This window comes from Agelaius phoeniceus, chromosome 10 (assembly GCF_051311805.1).
Source record: "Agelaius phoeniceus isolate bAgePho1 chromosome 10, bAgePho1.hap1, whole genome shotgun sequence".
In the NCBI taxonomy this organism is placed as follows: Eukaryota; Metazoa; Chordata; class Aves; order Passeriformes; family Icteridae; genus Agelaius; species Agelaius phoeniceus.
In genome coordinates this window covers 2,529,440-2,544,067 of record NC_135274.1, presented here as the reverse complement: position 1 = coordinate 2,544,067, position 14,628 = coordinate 2,529,440, and the positions used below count along the sequence as shown (strand labels likewise).

Genomic DNA, 14,628 nt, shown 5'->3' with positions numbered 1-14,628 from the left:
TGCACAGAGCAGGGAGACAAAACAATTCCTGCTCTGCCTGGGGACCAAGGACAAATGATCCAAATCTCAGCCCAAGAGCACAAACAACGTGGGCTGGAGAGAGAAAAACAAGAGAGATGGGCTGCATGGGCTAAAACTGGAATGGGACAATGAACTGCAAGGTGCAAATGGAGCAGAACTGATCCCAGGGACAGACCCTGTGCCTGGCCGTGCATTTTTGGAACCATTTTGGTTCATCTTGGGTGCAGCCGTGGCTGGGCTCTTGTGCTGCCCAAGGTGGATCTGCTGAGGCCTCCTAATAAATCCCTGCTTTATTCTTTAGCTCTGTTTGGTCTCTGTTCTAGGTCAGCCTTCACAAGGCATCAGACTAACAAAGCATTCTCAATTTTTTATGAATTTTACAGCATGCTCAGCTTCCATGGTCCCCACTGTGTGCTACATGCCTCACTCACTGATTTTAATCACTAGAATAAGCCTCTTTTAAAGCTCCTTTAGAATAAATCAACACCACTCACTGTTCCCACCTGTCCCTGAAGATCTGATTTTACAAAAAATGAGGAGCAGCAGAGCAGTATCTCCTCTAGCTGCTCTTGGGAAAATATCTGTGGCTGTTGAGGGGAGGCACAGCAGCCCTGTGCAGGGTGAGCCTTGCCCTGCTGCTGTTTCCCTCCTCTTGGGCTCTCCAGCTCACTCTCCACACCCCTTACTTGTCAAGTGAAACAAATGTTTTTGGTGCTGAGAGCACTGGTCACTGTCACAGCAAAGATGGATGGCTTTCCAGGATGGATGGACATCATCTGGGAATTTGTTTTAGAGGTTGGGGTAGGGTTTTATTCATATCAGAGGAAGAAATTTATATCTTTTGACAGTAGTCTCTTGAGGGCCTCTTTCCTTTATTGATACTTCAGTGTTGTCCTTTGATGTAATAATCCTGCATTACATAGGCTGTCACTCAGAAATGATGAAGTTGGGCTTTTGGTGCAGGGGAATACCACCAAAGCTGAACACAAAAATAATTATTTGAATTTATGAGACAGAGACAGCTATACCTTAACTTAAAGGAAGATGTTTCTGCACAGAACAAGTCATGATGAATATGAAAATTAGCCAGGAGCTTGGTCTTACAGAAATATGATCTAAACTGACAGATTTTGTGTTTACACTTCATCCAGGCCATGCGTCCAGCCAGTTTAAAATACACAGATAGCATTCAATAGCAGTGGCACTGTGGAATTCAATGTTTTAAAATTTGGCTAAACACAGGGAAGATCACATTTGACACACCTGCCCTTGAGTGAAAGGATTATTGTGCTTGTTTCATAAATCCAAACAATTGATAAGGAATTGCAGGTTTGTTAACCAGGGCAGTGCATTAGAACACACAGAGGCTTGCTCTGAAGGGATGTTCCTGTTTTAGCCTGGGTGTATTTTGCAAACAAGCTCCCCACTGGTGTCAGATTTGCAAGGATGGCTTTGCTGCAGCCAGGTCTCCAGGAGAATGTCCCTTTTCTGACCAGTGCTTACATACAGCTGCCTTTGGCTGTGCTTCATTCTTCATCTCCAGCTGGGCACGGGCTCCACTTCTAAATTAGATTCTAAAGCTCCAAAATATTCTGTGTTGCATGCAGTGATCTGGAAGTGGTAATGTGTCATTTGGAATTCACAGTTCAAAATGCATGCTTAGCATCTCAGGCTCACAATTTGCTGAAATGCTGATCTGCCCAACTCTGCTGTACTGATTTCCTTCTCCAGGCCCACAGTAAACATCCTAAGTGATGGATTTAACTATGAAAGGCACCCTGGCCAATGTCACCTTTCCTTTTAAAGGGGCTATTAATAATGGTTTTGAATGGAATACTTAATGGATTTCAAGAGGAATAATGTTTTCCTTGGAAGAGTTTTCTTGCTGTAGGCTGAGATTGCATCTGACACATCCAGCCACAGTTCAGACCTGGAGCTGAATGTTGTGGAAGAACTCTGAAATGAGGCACCTTCTCACACCAGTTTCCTAGGAAACTTCATTTTATTGAAAGCAAAGCCTCCTTTTGTTCCTATGATATTAGAAAGTTTATTGAGATGCATCAATCAGTAGGCTCAGTATCTTGAGGATAATTCTTTAAATCTGATTTGCAGTAATCTATCATATCTGCATCCCCAGACTCCCAGGGAACAAGTGCTTCACAGTGGGCAGCCCATAAGAACAAATCAACAGCATAAGGCTGTAAGGCCTGTCCTTGAGTTCTTCAATGCATTTAATAAGAATATCACTGTCCATGTACAGTGATATCATTGATATTATTTGATTTTATTATTTGATATTATTTCAGTGCAGATTCTCTCACTTTCACACGTTTCACTGGCAGGAAGGTGTGGAGCCCCTGGGGAGGAGAGGTGTTGGGGGCTGGCAGGTGTGGGCTGCAGCTGGATCTGCTGTGAAGGGCACCCCCAGCCAAGCCCTGAGGGCAGGAGACTCATCCAGGGCACCTCTGGGCTCCAGCCTTCTTGCCTTGGTTTGTGCACCTGCTCTTCAGCACAGCTATTGATGATTAAAACCAGCCAGTCCTGTCTGGCAGCAGTTTGTGCTAACAAAAGTGTAAATATGCCATGTCTGAGTGGGTTTGGATTTCCACCTTGTCTCTGTCCAGCAGGTCCCTGAGCTGATGTGGTGCCCTGCTGTTCTGCACCCACCTTCCACTGGCAATGCTCTTGTGGCTTTTTCTACTCAGCTATAAAAACTGGATTACATTTGGCCATGTTCAGCATCTGTCCTGTAGCTTGCTCAGAGCTGATCACCCAAATCTGCTCTAACTAACACCAAAGATTTCCCCTGACTAATTCAGAGCCTGGCTTTGACTCCTTTCTGTAACATTGTGTGATTCAAATGTATGCTGCAAAAAGCCTGATCCCTTAGCTATTGTGGCACTTGTAGTTAAATAATATTAATCCTTGATTTTCTGTTTTCCCCTCAGAAATATTTGGTAGCTTCATCTCAGGGATTTTCTTAGAACTCAGATTAAAATATAAACTGGGACAGAGGGATTTCCTATAGGTAAAGCAGTTTTAAAAGTATTTTTTAATGAAAATATTGTATCCCCAGCATGAAACCAGATGAAGACTGGTCATGCAAAATAATGTCAACAAAACAATCTTGCTGCCCCTCGAGACTTATACTTGATAATGCACAAGAGCAATTGAAAGTCTTCTCATGGCATTCATTTTTAATTACTTCTGTGGTCCAAGGTCATAGATATAAGCCACTTGTCAGCCTGGATAGCTTCACCAAGATAAAGACTAAATTTATGGCATTTATGCAGAATTCTGGGAAAAACCAAAGGTCACATTTTTCAAATTGAAGTGTTCCAAGTTAGCCTCTTAAACGTGTCCTCAGACACTTGGATAAACAGCCTGCCTTCCCCAAGTGCCAGCAGAGGCTCTTTGTGCTGCAAACAGCCCCTGCCCAGTGCCTGTGCCACTCACCAGCCCAGGCTGGGGCTTGCAGGCCTCCTCCAGGCTCTGCTGATAGTTTTACCTTAACCAAAGTGGCCACATTGCCAAGGCTTTAAATCATTATGAAAACAATTCTTGATTTTTAATGGTTCAAGTTATAGTGTGGATGATGCCATTATAAGAAAAACCTGTGTCTGTTTTTTTTTCCATGCAAAGTTGGCATGACCAAGTGGAACATTCTAGAGACTATTGTGATATGAATTGTTTGACATCCTAGTGACAATTCTTCATAAAAATTATCTTAGCCATCTTTAGTGTGTTTTTTCAGGCCAGTAAACTTTGTGTGTAGTGGAATTTTCTTGTTTCTAGACTGTGACTTAGAAGTGAAGAAATTTTTTTGCTTTTTGGCAACAAAATCTTTAGCAAAGACTTAGCTACCAAGCTCTTGGTCTCTTGAGGATGTGCTTGAATGTAGAGACAGAATAAAAATGCAGAATCTTTGGAAATATGGGTTTCATTTTTTATTTTTGATGGTTTGACAGCAACTTGTGTTCACTAATTCCTGGCACTTGGAATGTGTGAGGCAGGTCCATCCTTGAGAGGGGAGCAGAGCACAGATGTGAGGAACTGCATGACCTGTACTAGGTGACATTAGTCTCAACTGAACTCAGGACAGCAGTTAACGTTTGTTTTCTGAGACCTCCAGGAAATAAAAGTCAACCAGAATTTCCTGCAGCAGGTCTGTGTTCTTTGCTTTGTTTAATAAAGCACCAGGTATAAGAAAGGAGGCTCTGTGAGAGCCCAGGATAGCTGAATTCCTACCATGCTCCTGTGAGTGCTCTGAGGAAGTTGTTTTAGAGGTGAAGCAAATCATCACTAAATCAATAGAATTAAAAGAGACAAGGGCAGTGTGAGATTTGGGACATAACAGCACTTGCATGAAGAAATCACCAATTAAGTCTTTGGAAAGCAGCTGCAGAGGCAGGAGGGACAACAATTCCTGAGAGAATGGGGGAACATTTTCTGTTGGAGGTCTTTATTTGAGGGCTGGTGATGACTAATAATATTGTTCTCTCTGAATTGTTTAAGGTCTTTCATTTGCATTCTGGAAGAGAAAAAAAAGAATTAAAACAAAGATTTTTGGAATGCTTGAGTATGCACCAGGGCTTTGGTTCAGATGAGCACAGATTAGGTGAAGGCAGAGCAATAAGACTCAGCAGCAGCAGGATAAGTGTGGCTCCTGTGTTTGCACATTCCCACAGGCAAATTTCATATATTTGTGCAAACAAAAGCTGAGAGAAGCCCAAAGGTGATTCCAGGGGTGATGCCACAGTAACTATGCACTGAAAGAGTGGCAAGTTGAGATCATATAGGGGAGTCTGTGGGAATAATCTTTTAAATAAACAGCTTTTTGCCAGATTGCTGATCTTCCAACTTGTGGGATGTGCTATAAGGTTTTGAAAATCTGGAGCTGATGCTCTTCTAAAAACAAACAGATAAAAACAAATAAATTCCTGGAACCTTTTTGACAAAATCTCTTCCAGTCCATTTTTGTCAGGCTTGTCAGCTGTACTAACACTCTTTGATGCTGCTTTACCTTCCACGTTTGCTGAAGTAGGTGTTGCCCACTGTAAATAACTATTGTTCTGGTTTCCTGGCCCATTTGCTTGAATTTCCTCAGTTTTTGTTACATTTCTAGATAAGAATGGGTGGATATGGATGCAAGGATGGAGCATTTTCAGCTTTGCAGGTGAGCTGGTGGCTCACTGAGGACTCTGCTGAGCTGAGCTGCCTCTGGTCACGCTCCAGCAGGACTGTGCTGCTCCCCAGGCAGCATTTTGGGACGCAGTGCTCTGAAGAAGGGACAGCTTTAGTGCTGCTGGTGGTTTTCACATCAAGGGAGAGCAGTTTGGTCTGATTTTTCCTCAAATGTAGCAGGCACAGGGCTAAGCAGCAGAGTGGAATGGACAGGTGAGAATTCCACATGAGTTTGGAGTGTCAGTGCTTGTTACCTGTTAGAAAAGAGAAAAGCAATCATTTCAGTCTTCACAGAGGAAATGTTCCAAACATGATGGTAGATTGTCTCACCTAGACACACACACATCCAAACTGCTTTAAACTGCAGCCACTTCAATGAATAAAAGTCATTTTTGGGGCAGTAAATGACATGCCAGGTATTTATTCCAACCTGCACACCCTGCCAGGGATGTGCTAAAGAGTGTGCCTGGATAAGGATTTGTCTGCTGGCTTTGATTGCTGCCATTGCCTTCATGCTTAGATTGTCATAGGGCTTAAAGGACTGAACTGAAATTGGCCCCTGTTGTGTTCAGGGCTGTCCAGACATAAAGTAAACAGCATTTGCAGAGATGTTCATCTGCAAAACCAGAGCAAACAGTCACTCTGGATGAGTAATCTGACCTGAGCAAACAAACAACAAATATGTGGAGGAGGAGGACGTGCCTGCTTTTTTCCAAGTCAGTAGCTGTGATAGGAACAAGGCCAGTGAATTAATAGTTTGTGTGCAGTACAACAGAGGCACTTCTCAGCAAAGGATCAGGCTTTGGATGAAGAAAGTATATTTATGTGATTTCCTACCTGTTTTCCCCACTGTGCCCACTCTTCCTCAAAGCTGGTTAAATCTCTGCCCCTCTCCCAGCTGTGCCATCACTGGAGAAGCCAGGAGGGGCTGGGGGCAGCTCTGTGCCCCGTGTGTGCCCTGTGTGTGCCAGGGCAGAGTGGGCCAAGCTGCACGTGGTGATGTGGGAGTCAGAGCTGCAGAGCCATTCATAATCCACCTCTCTCTTCCCCATAATTATCTCTGCTACCCGAGAGAGCTGAGAACTCCCTTAAGCCTCCCTGCAAGTCATTTAGATTCTAATTGGGATTTAAAAACTCTTGAAACCTGAGTGGGTGGCTCAGTGCATTACTGCTGATGAATGGTACCCTGGGTGATGTGCCCAGCAGACCCACAGAGGATCTGTGCTTGGTTTCCCACTGAAGAGCTGTCCTTTTTTTTTTTTCAAGCATAGATTTGCTCTTTACCTCAGCTAATTAGGAACTGGCTTCATTCACAAAAGAAATTCTGTTTGTGGCACTATACCAAAATGTTAATTCAATTTTGTTATGTTGAATCCTTTCCCTTCTTAATGTTTCTTTGAAATGGAGGGGATGAAGCTTGCTTACTTAAATATTTTCTGTCTTTCCTTCCCAATCTGTGATTTCTCTTTCAAAGATTGGCTTAACATGGTTTTGTAACCTACTCAGAAATGTCATCCTAATGACCTCAGCTCTCTAGGCTTGGTTTTGAAGGACCAGGCTCCTGGTGATTTTCTGTTTTGTTTTGGTGTTTTGTTTTATTAAGTTTTTTCTCCTCATGAAGGTCACCCTAACTGGTCATTGTTCCCCTGTTGCTAATTCCCTGCCTGATTTCCCTCTCCCTGTTAAACTGGCCCACAAGCATGAGCAGAATACTGAGAGAGGGTCCATGAGCACAGTGAGAGCTGCAGAATTGCACTGCTGGGGCAGGGCTGGGATGACATCACTGATGGATTTCACTGTGGCAGCTGCAGAGGGACCTCTGGACCAACATCTGATAAATGAAGCACATAATTGAGAGCAGGACTGGTGGAGGCTGCAGCTCTATTTCCAAGGACAAAAGGCTTCAGCAGCCCCAAAAGGGTGAAGAGGAAGTAGAGAGGCTCTTCTCACCTGGGCCATGGAGTCTGGGTGTGGCTCCCAACCCCATGCTCCACTTGTTTATCATCTTAAATCTCTTGAAGTGCTTCCTGCACAGCTGCACTGAGCTTTCCTGTGGGCTGCACACAACCACAGCAATCTCTGCTCACTGAGGCAGAGGGGATGATGTTGTTAGCTCTGAATTAATTTGCTCTGTGAGTGTAAATCAGCCTCCTACTGTTGTTTTGGTGAATTATTTTAAATGTAAATGCTGCAGAGACAAATGAAATGGGTGGATGTGGAAAAAGCACACTTGAAAGAGAGAATTCAAATACAGGAAAAATTGTTCCCTTTGTCAATATAATGTGCTTTTAATAAACTATGGATGCTCTTGGCTTTCCAAGCTGTCTGTAATCATCATGGATTCCTATCCCAGCCTTGCCCCTAAAAGCTGTAGACTGTAAATCAAGTGAAAACAGATAACCAACATTTTGGGAAAGTGCCTGCAGCCCATTTTCCTTCAGTCCTGGGTCATTGTTCAGGCTTGTGACCCAGACACACGTCTGGAGCTCCTTGCCACTGGGGAGCTGCTGGGGTTTATTCCAGCTGAGACATAAACCTCTGTGAGTTTGAGAGAGCTCTGTTAAGAGACTGTGCTAAATTTGGGGCTGTAGTGTCCAACTCCTCCAAGGAAACTATTGTAGAAATTTATTCTGTGAGAATCATTTTCCACTGAGAAGATGGGATTATATTCCTTTAATTTTATTTTTTTATGGGGGTAGGTGTATGTAGTTTTTTGGGTGTGACTTTGATTTGGGGTTTTGTTTGAGCTTATTCTTTTTTGATTGTTTGACAGCAACTTGTGTTCACTAATTGCTGGCACATGGAATGTGTGAGGCAGGTCCATCCTTTGAGAGAGGAGCAGAGGACAGCTGTGTGGAACTGGTGACATTAGTCTCAGCTGAACTCTGGACTGCAGTTAACATTTGTTTTCTGAGACCTCCAGTAGAACATCTAATTCCAACTTCATCTTCCCACCAGTTTGATGAAGAACACAAAACCTTTTCTCTGTTTTCCCCTCCCTGCCATCCCTGTTGGTGGTGAAGATCAAGGCTGTCCCAGTGCAGCCCCACTGGTTTGCTCTGCAGTGTCACCTGGGGATTGTGCAACCCCCCCATGCAGGCAGCTGCCCTCCATTGACCCAATTTACCTCTGAGCAGGGTGGCAGTGAATTATTCAGCTGTGGCTTGTCTCTCCCTCTGGGCACTGAGTGCTCTTCCCTGTGAAGCACAGAGCTGGTAACAGCTCCAGAGGCTTCCTGGTGCCATGGAGAGCTCTGGAACTGTGTGCCTGAACCTCCTGGAGCTGCTTGGCATCACCTTGCAGCAAGGCAGGGGCACAAGCAGAGCCCAGGCAGGACCCTTCCCACTGCTGCCTGCTTACAGCTGCATTCCAGACCCTGTGGGGAGGTGGGAGCAGGGTCAGCCCTTCCCCTGGACCATCTGCCCAAGCCTCACTTGGTTTGCACAGAACCCTTCCCTTTGTCCCTGAATGCAGCCCAAGTGCTCTGCCAGGCACACAGAGCACCTGTGCCACTCCCTGCTTCCAGTGACATCTTTTGTATGAGTTTCAAAGCTTCACATCCTCAAGATAATTCTTCATGGAGTCAGGTTTTTGACACTTTTTCTGTGTGGATGCATTCAAAAAGAGTTTGTGTGGCATCCTTTTGTGAGCTGTTCTTGCTAGCATTATCCATCTGCTTTTGTACTGGAATGACATAAATCCAAGCTTGGGCTAGGACTAACAGCAGCAGGAAACAGTTTTAATTCTTGCACATATTGGCTGTAGTACTAAATGTTGGTTACTCCCCCTCCCTAAGTTCCTGTGTGTGGGACTTGTTGCCATATTTAGTGAAATTTATCAGGACAGAGGTATAAATATGAAGAAATCTGCTTGAGTTAATTGATGCTTGGCTTTACTTTTGTTGTTCCTGGGTGTGGCCTGACTGCCAGGCAGGGCCAGGCCAGGTCAGTGTCCCAGAGAGGCCAGGCATGACTGTGCCACTGAACTTCAGTGTCAGACAGAGATGAGCACTTGGGGGTGGCAGGAATGAAGCACCTGAGTTATGCCCTGTGCAGTTTCACGGTGTCCAGCCAGTGCTGTGCTCTGGGCAGGCTGATAGCAATCCAGCAATCTCTGCTAACTTGTCTTCTAAGATTTTTGTATAGTGCTTGCCTCTTTTCTACTTGACCTAGTTTATGCTTTGCACATTAAGTCAGTTCCTACACTAAAAGCCTTCACTCTCCTACTCCTTGATGGCTTTCTAGTGCATTGGGTCACCATTCCAGACTACTATTTTATTTATTTGTGGTCATGTCTTTCATCTAACCTGCTTCAGAGCAAACACTTTTTTTCATGAATTGAATTCTTCCCTGCAGCATTAGTTTGGGAAGATGTGCAATGGCTATCTTGGGCCATTCTTTCTCAAGGATAGAGAACTTTCTTATGCCTGTGAAGTATAATTTTGGTGCAATATGTCTTTTTTTGCCAGCAAAACTAATCCCAAATGCAGTAGCAGGTCTTGAGACAGCAGAGAATTGATGAGCTTGGTAAGATCAGAGAGGAAAAACAGATCTCTAGTAAAAGCAAGCACAGCTTTCAAGGCACTTAGCAGAGGTATAGAGCATTTTAAGTAACACAGATAAATACCTCCCTGGAGCTTTTGCTTTTTCATCTAAGCACAGATCAGAGAACAAATAGGAAAGTGTGGGGGCAAAAAACAAAAGCCTTAAAGATGCCAATAAACATTTTTCAAGCTGAAGGTTACTTTCAGCAGTGAAAATAGCAGAAGATGTGTAAGGGGAAAGCAATGAAGCCATGTGTAAAATAAGGGAAAAGAATGAGATCAGAGGGCTGAAGAAGAGTTTTGAATTAAGTGACTGCTGACTTGCTTCTTATAAATGATTTATTTTTATTTGTTCTTGAAAAACATTTTTAATTTGTTTCTGTGCTACACTAACACACTGGAAATTACTATCAAAGGTTTTTCAGACAGTGTGTGAGCAAAAAGTGATACCTTTAATGCCCTTGAATTTAGTTTTAAAAGTTCCAGTAACTCTGCATGATATGATAATATCAGTGGTATTCCAGCTGGTTTTGAGTTTTATATTAATGGACTAGGTCTTAACCCCAGAATTGCTTTATATGCAATCTATACTACTGGCACACATTCAGTGCAGAATTTCTGTATAATGAACATGTGAGGTGTCAGAGCAAAGCTAGGGGAATGCTTGATTTTTGTGTGAAATGTCACTTAAAGTTGAATGGTTGGGTAGTTCCATACTTGCTCAGAAAATTCTGCTTTAATCATAAGCTCATATGCACCTCTGTGTCCTGAACTGCCATCAGTACCAAGTGCAGTCCCAGCTTCAGACAGTCTTTGCTGTGTTGTGCCTATTTATTGAATTCAAAGCATAAACAAGCAAGTATTTAGTTTAAAAATAGCTCATACTCATCATTTTGATGTCAGGTCACTGCATTGAACTGATAGCTGCTACCCTGAATTTCCACCTCCCTGTAAATAGCAGAGATCAGGTGGTGCAGCCTTAACAAACCATCCCAAGTACTGAGAGTGTTGATGGGGACAAACTCTGCAGGTCTGGCTGGAACCTCTGTCAGCATTTTATTCAGTGCTAATGTGGTGCAGCTTTGGCTTCAGGTAATTAATAAGCTAATAAATCATGGGGTGCTTTTTTTGACCCAATGGCACAATTATGTGCATAAGATGCACTTGCATTATAAAGAGAAAGGAGGGCTCAAGACCAGCTTTGTGAGTCTCTCCCTATTAAAGCTCTACAAGGTCAAGCTCAAAAGATTTTTTTCACCTGTTCTGCAAAACTTTGGAGGGTGACATCATGGAACTGGCACAGCCAAGACTGTTGCCAGGTGTGCTGATAGCAATGTCTGTGTTTTCATTTAGTTTTACTCCTGTAGCCATGTCAAGTCCATTTACTGAAATTACAATTTCTATAATATTCTGTTGTTCTCTGCACTGTGTCTGTGTAGGTGCTTCATGCACAGGAATCTTTGTCAAGCCCACTGCTTTGTCATGGAAACTGTTGCCCTGGCAGTTGCTTATCCAGATGAATATGTCAGCATGTGGTTTCTGTAATCACTGTCATTTTCCACAGATTTGAGAACAGAAGGTTCAGTTCAGCAACCAGTACAGGGATGGGATGAATGTCACACATGGCACTGCAGGGTATTTGCTAATACCTCAAGGAGACTTTAGGAAAAAGGTCCTGCCCATGAAACAGATGAAGTGACACTTTCTTCTGTGCAAGGAGTATAAATGCCACTTTTTTATTTCTATCAGGCTTGAGATTTCAGTGTTTGCTGCAGCTGCAGACTGTGAACCCTCCATTATCTGTAGCTCACTTGGGGCTGTGCTGAGCAGAATGGCCTTCCTGTGGGAATAATGGATCATTCTGGAGCAAACACCCTTTTAGGCATCAAAAAGGTTTCTCAAATAAGTGTGTGGAAAGAAGGTGAAGGTTTTTCCCAAAGGTTGAGATTTCCTTTGGCCAGATAGGATTTGGTAAATCATAACCCTCAAGGTATGAAGTGGCAGACATGAGCTCTTGTTACCTAGTCCAGTTTCCAGCGAGGTCCTAATAAAATCACATTTGTGCCATCATTGCCCTGTGCCCTTTTTCAGACCTTGTTTTGCTATTCTTTCTTGGTCTTTCCTTTGCAACATGCAGCAGTTGTCGAATTTTTTTTAAATCATATTTTCCAGTCTAGAAAAAGACACAATCATTTATGGGGGTTAAACATGAGTGGAGAAAAATTCTCTGAAGAACAGGTATGCATGAGGGTGGAATTCTATCCCAAAATTTCCTACAGTTTCCTTGTGTTTTTCCCCTTTATGCTGCATTATGGTGCCCCTTGCCCCAGTGAGCTGCCATCCTGTTTCAGTGCTACTGAGGCAGCACTGATTTTTTTTTTTTAAGTTTTAAGGTTTAAAGTTAGTTATATATTTTGATTTATATTGATGGATAAATAATTTTTGTGTGTGTTTTACATGGGTAATTATTTTAATATTATGAGCTAACAATGCAAGTTTTTAAAAATTATATGGGTTATTTTTAATGTTTGATGGAATAATAGGTTACATTTTATTTTTGTAAATGAAAAAATATTTTTTGTGGCAATTGAAGAGAAATAGAATTAAATGTAGATGAAATTTTAGAAGTGTTAAATTAAAAAAAGGTTTTATATATAGAGTGATGTGGAGAAATATATGTTATTATTGATTTTTTTTTTTTTTTGAATGCTGTGCTGTATGCCAATATGTGCATTTTGCTGTTGCAGTGATCACTGATGGGGGCCTGGACAAGACAGCCCTGACGGACGATGTGGGCAGCGAGGAGGATCTGTACGAGGATTTCCGCAGCTCCGCCCACCGCTACGGCCACCCCGGGGGCGGCGGCGAGCAGCTGGCCATCAACGAGGTGGGTGGGTGTGCTCCTGTCCTGGGGCCAGGGCCTGCTGGCCTGGGAACGTGGCCAGGATGCTGGGTCTGACCCTGGGACCATGGCCAGGCTGATGGGTCTGACCCTGGAACCATGGCCAGGCTGATGGTGCTGGAACCATGGGCAGGCTGATGGTTCTGGAACCATGGCCAGGATGCTGGGTCTGACCCTGGAACCATGGCCAGGCTGATGGGTCTGACCCTGGAACCATGGCCAGGCTGATGGGTCTGACCCTGGAACCATGGCCAGGCTGATGGGTCTGACCCTGGAACCATGGCCAGGCTGATGATTCTGACCCTGGAACCATGGCCAGGCTGATGGGTCTGACCCTGGAACCATGGCCAGGATGCTGGGTCTGACCCTGGAACCATGGCCAGGCTGATGGGTCTGACCCTGGAACCATGGCCAGGCTGATGGTGCTGGAACCATGGCCAGGCTGATGGGTCTGAACCTGGAACCATGGCCAGGCTGATGGTGCTGGAACCATGGCCAGGCTGATGATGCTGGAACCATGGCCAGGCTGATGGTTCTGACTCTGGAACCATGGCCAGGCTGATGGTGCTGGAACCATGGCCAGGCTGATGGGTCTGACCCTGGAACCATGGCCAGGCTGATGGTGCTGGAACCGTGGCCAGGCTGATGGTGCTGGAACCATGGCCAGGATGCTGGGTCTGACCCTGGGACCATGGCCAGGCTGATGGTGCTGGAGCCATGGGCAGGCTGATGGTGCTGGAACCATGGCCAGGCTGATGGGTCTGACCCTGGAACCATGGCCAGGCTGATGGTGCTGGAACCGTGGCCAGGCTGATGGTGCTGGAACCATGACCAGGCTGATGGTGCTGGAACCGTGGCCAGGCTGTTGGTTCTGACCCTGGAACCATGGCCAGGCTGATGGTGCTGGAACCATGGCCAGGCTGATGGGTCTGACCCTGGAACCATGGCCAGGCTGATGGTGCTGGTGCTGGAACCATGGCCAGGCTGATGGGTCTGACCCTGGAACCATGGCCAGGCTGATGGTGCTGGAACCATGGCCAGGCTGATGGGTCTGACCCTGGAACCATGGCCAGGCTGATGATGCTGGTTCTAGGACCATGGCCAGGCTGAGGGGTCTGGTGCTGGAACCACAGCCAGGCTGCTGGTTCTGATTCTAGAACCACAGCCAAGTTGCTGTTTCTGGTTTTGCTAACCACAGCCAAGCTGTTGGGTCTGGGTCTGGAACCACAGCCAAGCTGCTGGGTCTGGTTTTGCTAACCACAGCCAAGCTGCTGGGTCTGGGTCTGGAGCCACAGCCAAGCTGCTGGGTCTGGTTCTGGAACCACAGCCAGGCTGCAGGTTGTGGAGCCACAGCCAAGCTGCTGATTCTGCTTGTGTAACCACAGCCAGGCTGCTGGATCTGGGTCTGGTTCTGATAACCACAGCCAAGCTGGTCATGGCACAGCAGATGGGGCTTTAAATGTCATTTACTGTGGGCACCATTTACAGCCTGGTGACAAAGGGGCTGCTGCCTTGTCCCCAAGGCAATGCAGAGCCACAGGGCCTCTCCTCTTGGGTGTTGTTGATTGAGAAGTTTAAAAACACTAATGAACTTGTTAAAAACGTTATTGAACAAGTTCAGATTTGGAGTGTGTTGTACTGAAAGCATAATGGAAATGTTGAAAAAGTCCCTGGTCTACCTGTTTCTTTTTCATAGATAAGGAGGGTGCTAAGTTTGATACAGGTTTGGTCTTTGCTGTTTCTTCCTGCTCCCCAGTATATTCACTCTGGGGATAGGCCTGTCTATTGAAATAAATCACACAGGACTCCATTTTCTTCATGGTGGAAAAAGCCCATTCTTTATTCACATATTCACTCCTTTTTATACAATTTTACAGACCTTGTGTGTCACTCCAATTGGTTACTACTTTTCTTGTTTATTACTTTATTGGTTAGTAAAAGGTATTTTACTTGTCCATCAAATCTCTCTACTCTTAAA

The 14,628-nt window shown here is 44.7% G+C and overlaps 1 protein-coding gene across 2 annotated transcripts in view; it reads left to right on the top strand.

Annotated features, from left to right (window-relative positions):
• Positions 1-14,628, top strand: part of ARHGEF4 (Rho guanine nucleotide exchange factor 4) — a 139,429-nt gene that overhangs the window by 69,449 nt on the left and 55,352 nt on the right. For both annotated transcript variants that reach the window (XM_054639051.2, XM_054639052.2), the window contains one exon: positions 12,496-12,635. In XM_054639051.2, the coding sequence (XP_054495026.2) occupies positions 12,496-12,635 (140 nt within the window). The remainder of the gene's footprint in view (positions 1-12,495; positions 12,636-14,628) is intronic.